Source organism: Taurulus bubalis (assembly GCF_910589615.1).
Source record: "Taurulus bubalis genome assembly, chromosome: 1".
NCBI classification, from domain to species: domain Eukaryota; kingdom Metazoa; phylum Chordata; class Actinopteri; order Perciformes; family Cottidae; genus Taurulus; species Taurulus bubalis.
The window spans coordinates 1,991,374-2,004,644 of NC_136589.1; the positions used below are offsets into that span (position 1 = coordinate 1,991,374).

At 44.1% G+C, this 13,271-nt stretch overlaps 1 protein-coding gene across 1 annotated transcript in view; it reads right to left on the reverse strand.

Annotated features, from left to right (window-relative positions):
* Positions 1-13,271, reverse strand: part of LOC306737054 (mitogen-activated protein kinase kinase kinase kinase 4-like) — a 75,933-nt gene that overhangs the window by 9,129 nt on the left and 53,533 nt on the right. Inside the window, exons 16-23 of the mRNA XM_079218759.1 lie at positions 9,690-9,799; positions 7,396-7,556; positions 7,122-7,219; positions 6,316-6,494; positions 5,525-5,642; positions 4,686-5,057; positions 2,897-3,011; positions 2,028-2,195 (exon numbers count right to left, since the gene is read on the reverse strand). Of these exons, the coding sequence (XP_079074885.1) occupies positions 2,028-2,195; positions 2,897-3,011; positions 4,686-5,057; positions 5,525-5,642; positions 6,316-6,494; positions 7,122-7,219; positions 7,396-7,556; positions 9,690-9,799 (1,321 nt within the window). The remainder of the gene's footprint in view (positions 1-2,027; positions 2,196-2,896; positions 3,012-4,685; positions 5,058-5,524; positions 5,643-6,315; positions 6,495-7,121; positions 7,220-7,395; positions 7,557-9,689; positions 9,800-13,271) is intronic.

Genomic DNA, 13,271 nt, shown 5'->3' on the forward strand with positions numbered 1-13,271 from the left:
ACCGGTGTAAACAAGTGGATGCAACATGCTGGGAAGTATATATATATACGTTAGAACCCTCAGACACTAGAACCCTCAGACACTAGAACCCTCAGACACTAGAACCCTCAGACACTAGAACCCTCAGATAGTAGAACCCTCAGACACTAGAACCCTCAGACATCAGAACCCTTAAACATCAGAACCCTTAAACATTAGAACCCTCAGACACTAGAACCCTCAGACATCAGAACCCTCAGACGTTAGAACCCTTAAACATCAGAACCCTTAAAAATTAGAACCCTTAAAAATTAGAACTCTCAGACACTAGAACCCTCAGACAGTAGAACCCTCAGACAGTAGAACCCTCAGACAGTAGAACTCTCAGACAGTAGAACCCTCAGACAGTAGAACCCTCAGACACTAGAACCCTCAGACACTAGAACCCTCAGACACTAGAACCCTCAGACAGTAGAACCCTCAGACATCAGAACCCTTAAACATCAGAACCCTTAAACATTAGAACCCTCAGACACTAGAACCCTCAGACATCAGAACCCTCAGACGTTAGAACCCTTAAACATCAGAACCCTTAAAAACTAGAACCCTTAAAAATTAGAACTCTCAGACACTAGAACCCTCAGACAGTAGAACCCTCAGACAGTAGAACCCTCAGACAGTAGAACCCTCAGACACTAGAACCCTCAGACACTAGAACCCTCAGACAGTAGAACCCTCAGACAGTAGAACCCTCAGACACTAGAACCCTCAGACACTAGAACCCTCAGACAGTAGAACCCTCAGACAGTAGAACCCTCAGACAGTAGAACTCTCAGACACTAGAACCCTCAGACAGTAGAACCCTCAGACACTAGAACCCTCAGACATCAGAACCCTTAAACATCAGAACCCTTAAACATTAGAACCCTCAGACACTAGAACCCTCAGACATCAGAACCCTCAGACGTTAGAACCCTTAAACATCAGAACCCTTAAAAATTAGAACCCTTAAAAATTAGAACTCTCAGACACTAGAACCCTCAGACAGTAGAACCCTCAGACAGTAGAACTCTCAGACAGTAGAACCCTCAGACAGTAGAACCCTCAGACAGTAGAACCCTCAGACAGTAGAACTCTCAGACAGTAGAACCCTCAGACAGTAGAACCCTCAGACAGTAGAACCCTCAGACACTAGAACTCTCAGACACTAGAACCCTCAGACAGTAGAACCCTCAGACAGTAGAACCCTCAGACACTAGAACCCTCAGACAGTAGAACCCTCAGACAGTAGAACCCTCAGACACTAGAACCCTCAGACAGTAGAACCCTCAGACACTAGAACCCTCAGACACTAGAACCCTCAGACACTAGAACCCTCAGACAGTAGAACCCTCAGACAGTAGAACTCTCAGACACTAGAACCCTCAGACAGTAGAACCCTCAGACACTAGAACCCTCAGACAGTAGAACTCTCAGACAGTAGAACCCTCAGACAGTAGAACCCTCAGACAGTAGAACCCTCAGACACTAGAACTCTCAGACACTAGAACCCTCAGACAGTAGAACCCTCAGACAGTAGAACCCTCAGACACTAGAACCCTCAGACAGTAGAACCCTCAGACACTAGAACCCTCAGACAGTAGAACCCTCAGACAGTAGAACCCTCAGACAGTAGAACCCTCAGACACTAGAACCCTCAGACACTAGAACTCTCAGACACTAGAACCCTCAGACAGTAGAACCCTCAGACAGTAGAACCCTCAGACAGTAGAACTCTCAGACACTAGAACCCTCAGACAGTAGAACCCTCAGACACTAGAACCCTCAGACACTAGAACTCTCAGACACTAGAACCCTCAGACACTAGAACCCTCAGACACTAGAACCCTCAGACAGTAGAACTCTCAGACACTAGAACCCTCAGACTGTAGAACCCTCAGACACTAGAACCCTCAGACAGTAGAACCCTCAGACAGTAGAACTCTCAGACAGTAGAACCCTCAGACAGTAGAACCCTCAGACAGTAGAACCCGTGGAACCCGCCTCACCCCAGAGAGCAGCACACAGGATCTCAGAGTTGAACCTCTTCTTGTACTTGCGGATCTCCGGCGTGTCGCTCTGCGGCCGGGTGTTCACGGGGTTCACGTTGACCACGGAGCCCTTTCGGGACGGGTCGGCCCGCAGAGCCTCGGCCAGCCGGGCGTCGTTCCCGTAGCCTGAAAGGTCAAAGGTCACAGGGGCAACGTTAGTCAAGAGGTGGAGGATCTCCTCCGTTTGCTTGTTTTAATCTTGAGAACTTCAACCGAGCCTCTCAAGCTGTTTAAAGGCGACTGTCCAGCAACCTTTTCTCCATGTTTGTTACGTAACCTAGGAAACGAGCGCATCAGTTCATGGTATGAGTCAGAAGGCCGACCCTCGTCCTCCTCTCCGTCTCTACTGAACCGCCATCTGGACTTCTGGACACAAATCTGTGACTAAGTGCCAACTGAGCACTCCGGAGGTCAGCAGCTCCTCAGGTGAGATAACGGGTCGCATAGCAGAGCGATCCGGCCCTCTGGAAGGGGGCGGTGGGAACGGACCGATAAGAAAAGCTTGTTTAGAAGCCGAGGACGCTAACGAGCTCTGAGACCTCGGCCAGGCCTCGATAAAAGGGTCCGTTTGTTTCTCTGTGCAGTGAAACTCAGAGTATGGAGAAGAACCTCATACAAATACACCTCTAAAACATCACTACTGCCCCTTTAAGGCCTCCAACTACAACAATGAACACTGCTGATTGGTCGGATGCAAGATCAATGAAAACCTTCTTGCATATCGTTTGAGAACTGAATTAAAGCTAAAGTTAAAGTGCATGTTACAAACAAAGTCTCCGTGGTTGTGATCGGGTTTTTGTTTCCCAGCAGCCACCGGGGCGACTCACCGATGTTGTTGAGGGCGCTGCCGGTGGACGTGGACACCTGCAGGAGGCGCGGGTCGATGAACGGCGTGAAGGAGGAGGAGGACTTGTGTTTCTGCATGTTGTTACTAGACTGGCTCTACAGCGAGAGGACAGAGAGTCAGCGGGGGCACAATATCACCGCTTCAGATGTTAAAAATACACATTTAATGTAAACAATTCACGAGACAACGCCGTCAGACAAGCAGGCAGACTGAGGCGTTCTGTGTGCTCATGCATGGACGTGGCATTCAGTCGGAGGGGAAATTATGAATACTGAGGAAATAAAGTAAATAACAAGGAACGGTGGAGGGAAAAACACATGTTGACAAAAATAAAGTAAAGTATTTCCAAGGGAATCATACTTGCCGCTGTGCTCCTAACTGCCTGTTGGCTTTGACTGAGTGTGTGAGAATATGATGAGATAGCATGAAGAGTATAATGAGATGTAGAGGGTTCTTAGGGAGGGACCTCAAAGAGCCGAGAACCAGAACTCACTGTGATCTTACATAACAAAACACAGAGCAACGATGGGGCCGCAGCTGGGAAGTTCATTTGATGTTATATATATATATATATATTTTTTTACTTATTTATAAATATATATATTTTTATATTTTTTATTTTTCATATAAAAGTATATATATATATCTTTTTATATATATATATACTTTTATATGAAAAATAAAAAATATATATATACATATATATATATATATATATATATATATATATATATAGAGAGAGAGAGAGAGAGAGAGAGAGATCTTATCTATTAAAAAAATACAGAGAGACGGAGGCTGCGTTTTAGGGATCATTTGGAAGTACGACTGGAAGACGAAGCTAATTATTTTAACATCCTGTTGAGTTTATTGAACATATCTTCATGAACTTTGTTTAAAAATATCAAAAATAATGTAAAAGATTGTTTATATATATATAAACACACACTTTAAAGAAAAAAATATATATATATACATTTATATAAAAACAAATATGTATATTTATACATATAAATAAATAAATAAAATATATATATCTTTTTTTATTTATATATATATTTATATATATATAAAAGAATATATACATTTATATGAAAAAATATATATAAAAACAAAATTTATATATTTATAAATATTTAAATAAAATATAAATAAAAAAATTAAAAATAAATATTTTTTAATTTTATATTTATATATATAAAGAAATATATACATTTATATGAAAAAAATACATAAAACAAAATACATATATTTATAAATATTTAAATAAAATATAAATTAAAAAATTAAAAAGAAATATTTTTTAATTTTATATTTATATATATAAAGAAATATATACATTTATATGAAAAAAATACATAAAACAAAATACATATATTTATAAATATATTTATAAAATACAAATAAATAAAAATAAAATATATATACAAAATAAAAAATTATATATATATAGAGAGAGAGAGAGATTTTTTTAAACGAAGTTCATGAAGATATGTTCAATAAACTCAACAGGATGTTAAAATAATTAGCTTCGTCTTCCAGTTGTACTTCCAAATGATCCCTAAAACGCAGCCTCCGTCTCTCTGTATTATTACACAATGAGTATTTTAGTAGTATAGTCGGCAGCTGCCTTTACAAAGCATGTAGTCTGCGTCCATGTGGGTCATCAGAGAGGATTGTGGGTCTTTTCATACTGGTCCATGATGACCACTAAGACTACACAAGTAAAGTGACTCTTTAACGGCGTCCCGTCGGGACTGGGGGTGACGTACCTCTATGAGGAGGCCGAGCTTCTCCAGGGGGCTCTGGGGGGACATGGTGGAGGGGCTGGCCAGGCCGGAGGAGGAGGAGGGGGAGTTGGATGCGGAGGAGGAGGAGGAGGGGGAGGAATGGTGGCTCTGCTGGATCAGGTCTGGGAGGTGGTGGATGCGGCCGGCGAAGCCGTTCCTGTCCGAGTGCTGCGTGGGGTGATGGTGGTTGTGGTGGTTGTGGTGGTGGTGATGATGGGGGCTGGGTGTGAGGTGGCCTTGGACCGGGCCCGGGGCAAAGCCCGCGAGCGGCACCGGGCCCGGGCCTGCTCGCGGGCTTTGCCCCGGGATCAGGGCCGGGCCCTGGCTCGGCCGCTTTCTGCTGTCACCTGCACTCTGGAAGTAGAAAGAGGGGTAGACGACTGAGGGGTAGACGGCTGAGGGGTAGACGGCTGAGGGGTAGACGGCTGAGGGGTAGGCGGCTGAGGCTCTACACGCGCTCCTGGCGAGTTCGGGGGAAGGGGAGGAGTTAGCTAGAGCAAAAGGGGAGGAGCTAGCTGGAGCGAAGGTCAAGCTACAGCGGCTACTCTACAGGCGGAAGGAGAAAGGCTCGTTAGCGGCTTCTCTTCATCCTTTAATCTTTCAACCCGTCTGCTGAAGCCTCTGCAGGAAGGCGGCGCCCTGAAGGTTGAACGTGCCGCTGAATCTATCGGACGCGGCATGAATCTCTCACCGGACAACAAGTAAACAACACGAGCACAAACAAAATGGAAAACAACACTCGGGAAACAAAATGAAGAAAATATGCAACGGGAGGAACTGAAAGTGTGTTTTAAATGATGGTTGTTGTTGTTTCTGGGTACCTGTCTGACGATCAGCGTGCCGTCTTTGCTCGGCGTTGAGCCGGCGTCGCTCTCGCCCTCGTCGTGGACGATCATGGTTTTCACCGACTCCGTCTCTCCGTTACTCAGCCTGGAGGAGCTGCAGGGCAGAGGAAATCATTATATATAATATATATATATATATATCTTACACCGGGAGAACTTATACGACGCTGCGTTAAGGCCATTGTGGGTAAATAGAATATTAATAATAATAATAATATGGAGCCCGAGGAAAGGGTTAATATTTCGAGAGAAAACTCGTAAATTTACAAAAAAGAAAACGTACAAATTTACGTGAAAAAAACAAAAGTATCCTCTGAAATTAAACTACAAAATGTATGAGAAAAAGAAAAAATATATATATATATTGTCTGACATTAAAGGGCTAAATCAACAAGAGATTTTTTTTTATTTGTTTAATCATTAGCAAGAGAAAACTGTAATATAATTAATCCCAAAAACGAAACATAACCGTATCACACCACAGATGCTTTGGTGAAAACCAGCCGGCTAAACCCAACACTATTGTTGCTTCTCTTGAAAATGTTTAAATTTGATCTCAGAGAATATTCAAAGAAATTCTTGTAAATTTGTGGGGTTTTTTGGTAAATAACTGAGAATAAGTTTTTTTTCACATAAATTACAAGAAAAAAAACATGGTTATTTGTCTCATATACTTGTGACTTTAAATCACAAATTTCAGATTTTTTCTTGCAAATCTCTTACTTAATAATCTCTTCAATAACAAAAAGATGACATCAGACACATACACGGCTCTGGAGTCCTCCGGTCCGGAGGTCGACTCCTCGCCCGCCTCCTGGTCGACCTCTTCGTCGTCGTCTTCGTCGGTGGTGTCCGAGTCGTCGCTGGAGGACGAGTAGTCCGTCACCTTGTTGGGCGGCCGGACGTCGTCCACGGCTCGCAGCTCCTTGGCCAGCGCCGTCAGGTCCTAAAGGTCACGGGGTCAAACAGAAAACACGTCTCATTTCACCTCGTTTATTTGCATCCTCCTCCCCCCAGTGGGATGCTGCCCATCCTTTTTATTTCTTTAGTGCGAGCCGTTAGTGAAGACTGTCAGGAGAGGAAGAGGTCACTGAGGCAGCCAATGAGAAGCCAGCGTGAGAGCAGCGAAGCCGAGATGAAGTGACTGTAGGAAGGTTAGTGGGTGACATTTAGAATAAGACACAGTTATTGGATGGAAGAAAAGTAGAACAGTGAGGAAGAAAAGAGTTAATTCTTTATTGCGGTTAGAGGAAGGCGGGAGTTAAGATGGCCGCCATCGGAGAGAAAGCAAGCAGTAAAGTGCAGAAAAACCCGTCAGCCAGCGAGCTCAGTCCAAAGACCAACCAGAGCCTCCCCCAATGAGCCGAGTGGACAACTCTCCATCAGGCATCAAAGCATCACAGACACACACACACACACACACACACACACGCCAGCTTTTCCAACAAAGCCCAAAGCGGTGACTACTACCACACACACACACACACACACACACACAGACACTTCTAGATCTAGATCCATCCCAGCTAGCGAGCTACACAACTGGCTAGTCGGGCTTGGACTCAACTCTCACCGCTGGTCTGCTCGGCCTGACCAAGTCCCGCCTCTCCTCTGGTTTTTTCCCAGCATTCTCGGGCCGCTGGAGGGGCGAGCCCTCTGACTTGGACGAGGCTGCAGGAGGCGGAGGTGAAAAGATCAATTTATTCTAAATAGCGGCAAAGTAAAAATGCACGTAGTCATGTTTGCGTCGCTCCTTCGCTGACGTGGACGTCGCTGTGCGTCATGCTATTGTGTCCGCCGCCCGCATGTTCCTAACAGCTGATTGGTGGACGTGTGCGTGGACTCACAGCGGGCCCTGAATCGCTCCCCGGAGCCGCAGTGAGACCCGGGCTGAGAGCTGGAGTTACTGGAGCTGCTGGAGGAACTGGAGCCTCCGCTGCCGCTGTTACTGGTCGGCCTGGGAACCAGTTTCTCCACTCGCTCCCACAGCAGCCGAGGCTCCGCCGCACTGTAGAGCCAACAAACACCGGGGTCAAGACAGGTCACAGGGCACGGCACCGCAGAAGACTGCACTTTGCATTTCATAACAGTGGATCGGTCCGTTATTCTGACACAGGAACGGATATTTTGGTGGCTCATAATGTGCCTAAATTATCTGCAAGTGAAGCAAAAAGTAGATTAATATAAATATGAACAGACTATTGTGTTTAATAAAAGTGCTGAATAAGTACGAGCACGTACTATGTGTTGATTTTGAGATGAAGTAAAATGCAGCAGCACCTCATATCTAATGGGAGGTTGTGTGGTTTGGAAATAGAAAACTGAGCGTGTGCGTGTGAACACACACATTCACACACAAACAAAAGAGGTATCACAAGGTTAGACGGCTATAGCACGGTTACATAAACCTCCCACACGACTCCATGAAACCAAGACAGCAGCCGCACAGACAGACAGGGAAGTCACTGAGTGCACTGTGTGTGTGTGTGTGTGTGTGTGTGTGTGTGTGTGTGTGTGTGTGTTCCATCCATCTCCAAACAATGCAACTGTTTGTTTTGAGAAAGTCTTTTTCATGTCTTTTTAATGAGACGGTTGCAAACAGCAGCCTGGTTCCACTCGGCTTCACTGCACAATGACTTCCTTTGACACGTTGACATTGTGGAGCTTCAGGTCATCTAAGGCAGGGGTGTCAAACATACGGCCCGCGAGCCGGATCCGGCCCGTCAGGGGGTCCAGTCTGGCCCGCGGGATAATTGTTAAAATTGCAGCCGGTATAGAGTCTCAGTTGTGCGTACGGTACGACTTGTTCACATACGTCATACCATCACCGCTGTTTGGCTGCAACAACATTTAATGTTCACAGCTTGAAGCTGAAGGAGCAGCGGACCGAGCTACTTACCTCTCATGTTAACTCATTTGACTCAGGGTGTGCAAAAAATGACAAAAGGCATGCTGGGTAAATGGCACCGCCCACACAGGAAGACTTTTCTTGTGAAGGAAGAAGTCTTTTCCTGTGCAGCACAGTGGGCGAGCTTTACCCATCATGCATTTTGGCGATGTCATGTCTTGCACACCCTGAGTCAACTTATATCCGTGAGACGTAAGCAGCTCAGACCGCTGTACACGTATCTGTGACTGTAAACATTAAATGTTGCTGCCGGGTGAAGAATGACAATAGTCGTTACGGCCGCGCATGCGCCACTAGTATCAAGGTATTCCCCTGGGTCCTAAATCCCTCCAGGTTAGCACCCTATGTACCAATCAAAACAGCTGCTGGCCAGTTGTGAGCGAGTGGTGAATAAGATGGCGGTGACGGTCCTTTTCGACGTCAATAAATTAATGTGTTTATTTGGAAAAAAAATGCCGTGATATACCGCGAAACCGCCAGAATCTTACAAAATACCGTGATATGAATTTTTGGCCATACCGCCCAGCCCTAGGGCACGCTATACATTGACCCAGAGTCAGAATTCATTAGACCACTGACATTACTATAAATATTGCTCCACTGCAGGGAATCTGCAGAGGAGAGCCCAGGCAGGTAAACAGTGGGCTGATGTCTGAATTTTTGATCTTTATGTTTCTAGTTTATTGTAAAAATACCTTAAAATAGGGTTTATCATCCAAAAACCTTCACCAATGATTTAAACATAGAGAAATATTGTCATTATGTATGCGTTAATATGCTGTGATTTTACTGGTCCGGCCCACTTGAGATCAAATTGGGCAGCATGCGGCCCCTTCACTAACATGAGTTTGACACCCCTGATCTAAGGCCTCATTCGTGTCAGAGGCCTGGACTGATCCAGCTCCCGCCTTTATATTCATTTATATAAACATCTATATACTCCTCCAAAGATACAACCAGCGGAGTCCCACAGGGCAGTATTCTGGGCCCACTTAAATTACAATAATCAGGTTTTTTATTTTTTATTTGATGCAAATGTTATGTATGTAAATACTCCACTTTAGTTTTATTAATCAGAATGACCATAAACTCACAGTTAAAAACTACAGATTTGTTTTCTATCGCCTCAAATTATTTTCAATTATGAAGATGACTTTTTGTTGTTGTTGTTGTTATCAGTACAAATCATACATCATCATCATCATACAAATCACAGGGGTAATGTCAGTTTACCTGGCAACGGGGCGGTGCACGGCATGGCCGCCGTGAGAGGCGTTGCCGTGGTGGTGAGGCGAGTCTCGCCTTGACAACACCGGGGACCGTGACGTAGTCCTTACGGGAACCTTTTGTGATAAAGACAGTGACCAGCTCACACGTGAACACTCTGTGAGTATCAATGTCTTTGAACGTGCAGCGAATACATTGAAATACACAAAAACATGCCGCGACCTCCAACCATCTGGCTCAAGGCCTCATTTAGAGGCTAGCTCTAAGCTAATTAAGCAAACAATGCCTATTAAACAGGGAAACAATAGATGTATTAAACCCGCTCACGAGCCGCTCTTCAACAGCGTGGAGCTAGCGTAGCGAAACAGTCTTCAGTGGATGACGTCAGCTAACTCTTCCAGACTCTCGGGGATAATCCGGCTGGTGAATCAGCTAACTTGCCGTTTGCTAATTAATTTATCAGCTAACGTTACAAAGCAACCAACGGCAGACGAGTCAAAGCTAGCTGGCTAAATTACTTCCCTCGCTAACGTGAACCATAATTCTTAAATTGTATTTTGACCAACGATGTTGATTTTAGCCAAAGAATACATGATTAACGGCACAAAGCAAAATTGTATAACTAATGATAGAACTAAGAGTGAAGCAAGGCCAACTATCCAACAGGAAGCTACGCTAAGGTTAGCCAGCTAGCTGTAGTCTGACGCTCGTTGCTTTGTTACTTTAGCCGATGAAGTAATTTGCAAACGCCACGCTGGTTAGAATCATGGGAGCGAATGGGCCAAATAAAATATAGCAACATTTGGGAGAGTAACTATATTCTATTATGATTGTAATTAAATGACTCAAAGCCGCATGCAGTTCACATAACGGCCACCGGGGCTTTTAACAACAAGGACCTTTAAGTCAAATTCACAAAAATGAACTGTGTATATTAATGTAATCTCTGCTACTTATGAGCTGTGGATGTTAAAATGGCCGAACCTTTACCTTCAAGGACACTGAGAAAAACCAAACACATGTTGTATCAAATCCTTCTCCTCGAACTAGCACTACTGAAAACCCAAAACTACCACACCCAGAGTCCCAGCCTTTCCTCCTCCAGTCACATAAAACCAATACGTAACATCCAATAACACCCAAAGCGCCACACAACACAGCAGAGCACCCAGCAGCAGCCGGTTGACACAAACAGACATTACTGTAGTGTTAAGGCAAGCGAAGGGAAGACGTGGACGGATGCTCCTGTGTTCAAGCCTCTTGTTTACCTGAGGAGTGGTTCTGGACTCTCGTTACAGTGAGTCTGTGGTTCTGGACTCGGTCTGTTTATAACCGAGGGTTCAGTTTACTAACTCTGGCTCTGAGGACGAGTTTAGATGTTTCTTCTTTTGGATCCTGCCCACACGTTGGCTTTCCTCACCACACAGCGATGTGCTTCCTGTACTTAGCCCAGGCGTCCGACATGCATTCAGGTGGGAGAAGCTGCTCTCTGAACGCAGACCTCTCTCCTCTCGGGTTCCTCTCGCTCTGCAGTTGTTTTTGTGGTCGTGTAGGAAAATGTAAAATTAAGTCTTCTGAGGGAGGAAAAAGCACCGCGAGACAGAGTGTCTCAGTTTGTAGATTATAGACCTGGAAGTCATCGTCCACTGACAGCCAATAGGATTCGTACAAAATAATCGGTGTCTCTTTAACCCTTCAGGTTAATTACATAATTTCTTAAATTCACCTTTTAAGGCACTTAGCCATGTTTTACACCAAACATTGCAGAACAATCTCAGCTCTCTATATAATGAGGCACCATTAAAGTGTAAAGAGAAAATATGATGCTAAAGCTGAAAAATTTAATCTCGATTTTGGAAATTGTTCACATCTCTTGTGAAAACATAACTTTACTCAGGTGGTATATCGGTTTAGGTGATGGAAATTGTTTTACCAAAGGTCTTAGGTTCACAAAAGCAGTGAAACATATTAATACAATGGTAGATATATGTAAATAAATGTCTAAAACCAAATTTTTGATTATGTTTTTTTTTAGTATAAATGTTGTCTGTTACACCTTTCACCAAAATGATAAAATGGGATGAAATGACTTCACACTGCAGATCAAGCTTCATGGAGTGTGTGCAAATGAAACATGACCATCACACCAGAGGGGCGTTCACTGACCTGTTTTATAAATCAGACAACTAAACATTAGAGTCTCTTCAGCTCGTGTTAAACTCAGACTTTATTTCAGACTTCTAAACTAAACTTAACTTAACTTTGGGAACAGGAAGTGAGCGCAGACTAAAGTCTGGGATTTAGGGTAAAAACAGGCGACCTCTCTTTGTGTTGATTCACACCGAGGGACGTCTGTGTTAATTCAATGTGGATTTAATTAAATCTATAATTCCCCTACATGATTTTTTGCATGCATGCATGGCACTGGGGATTCTGGGTATCTTTCGGGGTTCGCCGGACGGGAGCCGAGCAGCGTTCCCTGAGGAACCCCGTCTTTTAATTCATGTTGCTGGACTTACGCATGAAAAGTGTTGATAAGAAGTCACGTGAGCAGACGACCGGAGGAAGCAGGCTTTAAACAAACTGCTGGAGTTTCTTTTCATATAGTTTTGCCGTCGTTTTAAACTCCATTTAAACAAAAGACTCGTCTGTTTTGTGACTCTTCACAAAGCTAAAGGTTTCCTTCAGCTAACATGACTCTCAGATGATGCTTTAGTGGTGAAATGCTCCTTTAGTTAATAACCTCCTCTCTCCTTCGTGACGCCAACGTGCATTATAAGTACTTTGCCCTCCTTTTCGCTGACACCTGAAGTGTGTAAATATCAGCGCTGCAGCAGAACGTAGAGACGAGAGTTCAGTGAAGAAGACGTTTAATCTCCTGAGTATTTAGCGGCTGCAGCTTTCACGCTAATCTGGCGGCCTTCAGGTCCGGACTCGCTGCTCGCTGGAGGTGATGAAGGTGATGGAGGATGAAGTGTTCCAGGTCAGGAGGTGCATTTATGTAAATAACATAAAATAATAAACCACCGTTTACGTAACGAGCTCCATGTCTGAGAGGAAGCTTCTGACCCGCTGAGCTCCAGCTGCTCAAACCTAAGCCCAGAAAATGAGTTATTTATTTAGCTCAAGAACGAGCCGGTCCAAGTTAATTCAGCCAAGCAGAGTTTGTGTTGAACACGACGCCGCGACTCAACCTGATTAATCCATTTGTAACGTTACAGCAAACACTTAATAACGCAGCAGTGGTTCATTTAATCTGTGGGACATATTCAAAACAGATTGACTTCAATGAACTGGGATTATTCACGCTTACTGGGTTGAATCCGTTCACTGGGAAGATAAAGATGACGAAGACGAACGTCGTCTGAGTCACCGGCTAACGAGAATTATGCAAGTTTTTTATTTCTCTCTCAGGGTTGTGATCGTTCGTTATATTCAAGTTCTCTTTCAGAAAAAAAGCCACAAAGCGTTCTGTCATGTTGAACATTCAGGAAGCAGAAGACACACATGTTAGAGAGCATTGCATCACCTGAAAGAGAACCGGCATGATGATGATTCAATTAAAAGGTATTAAAGGCAAACACACAG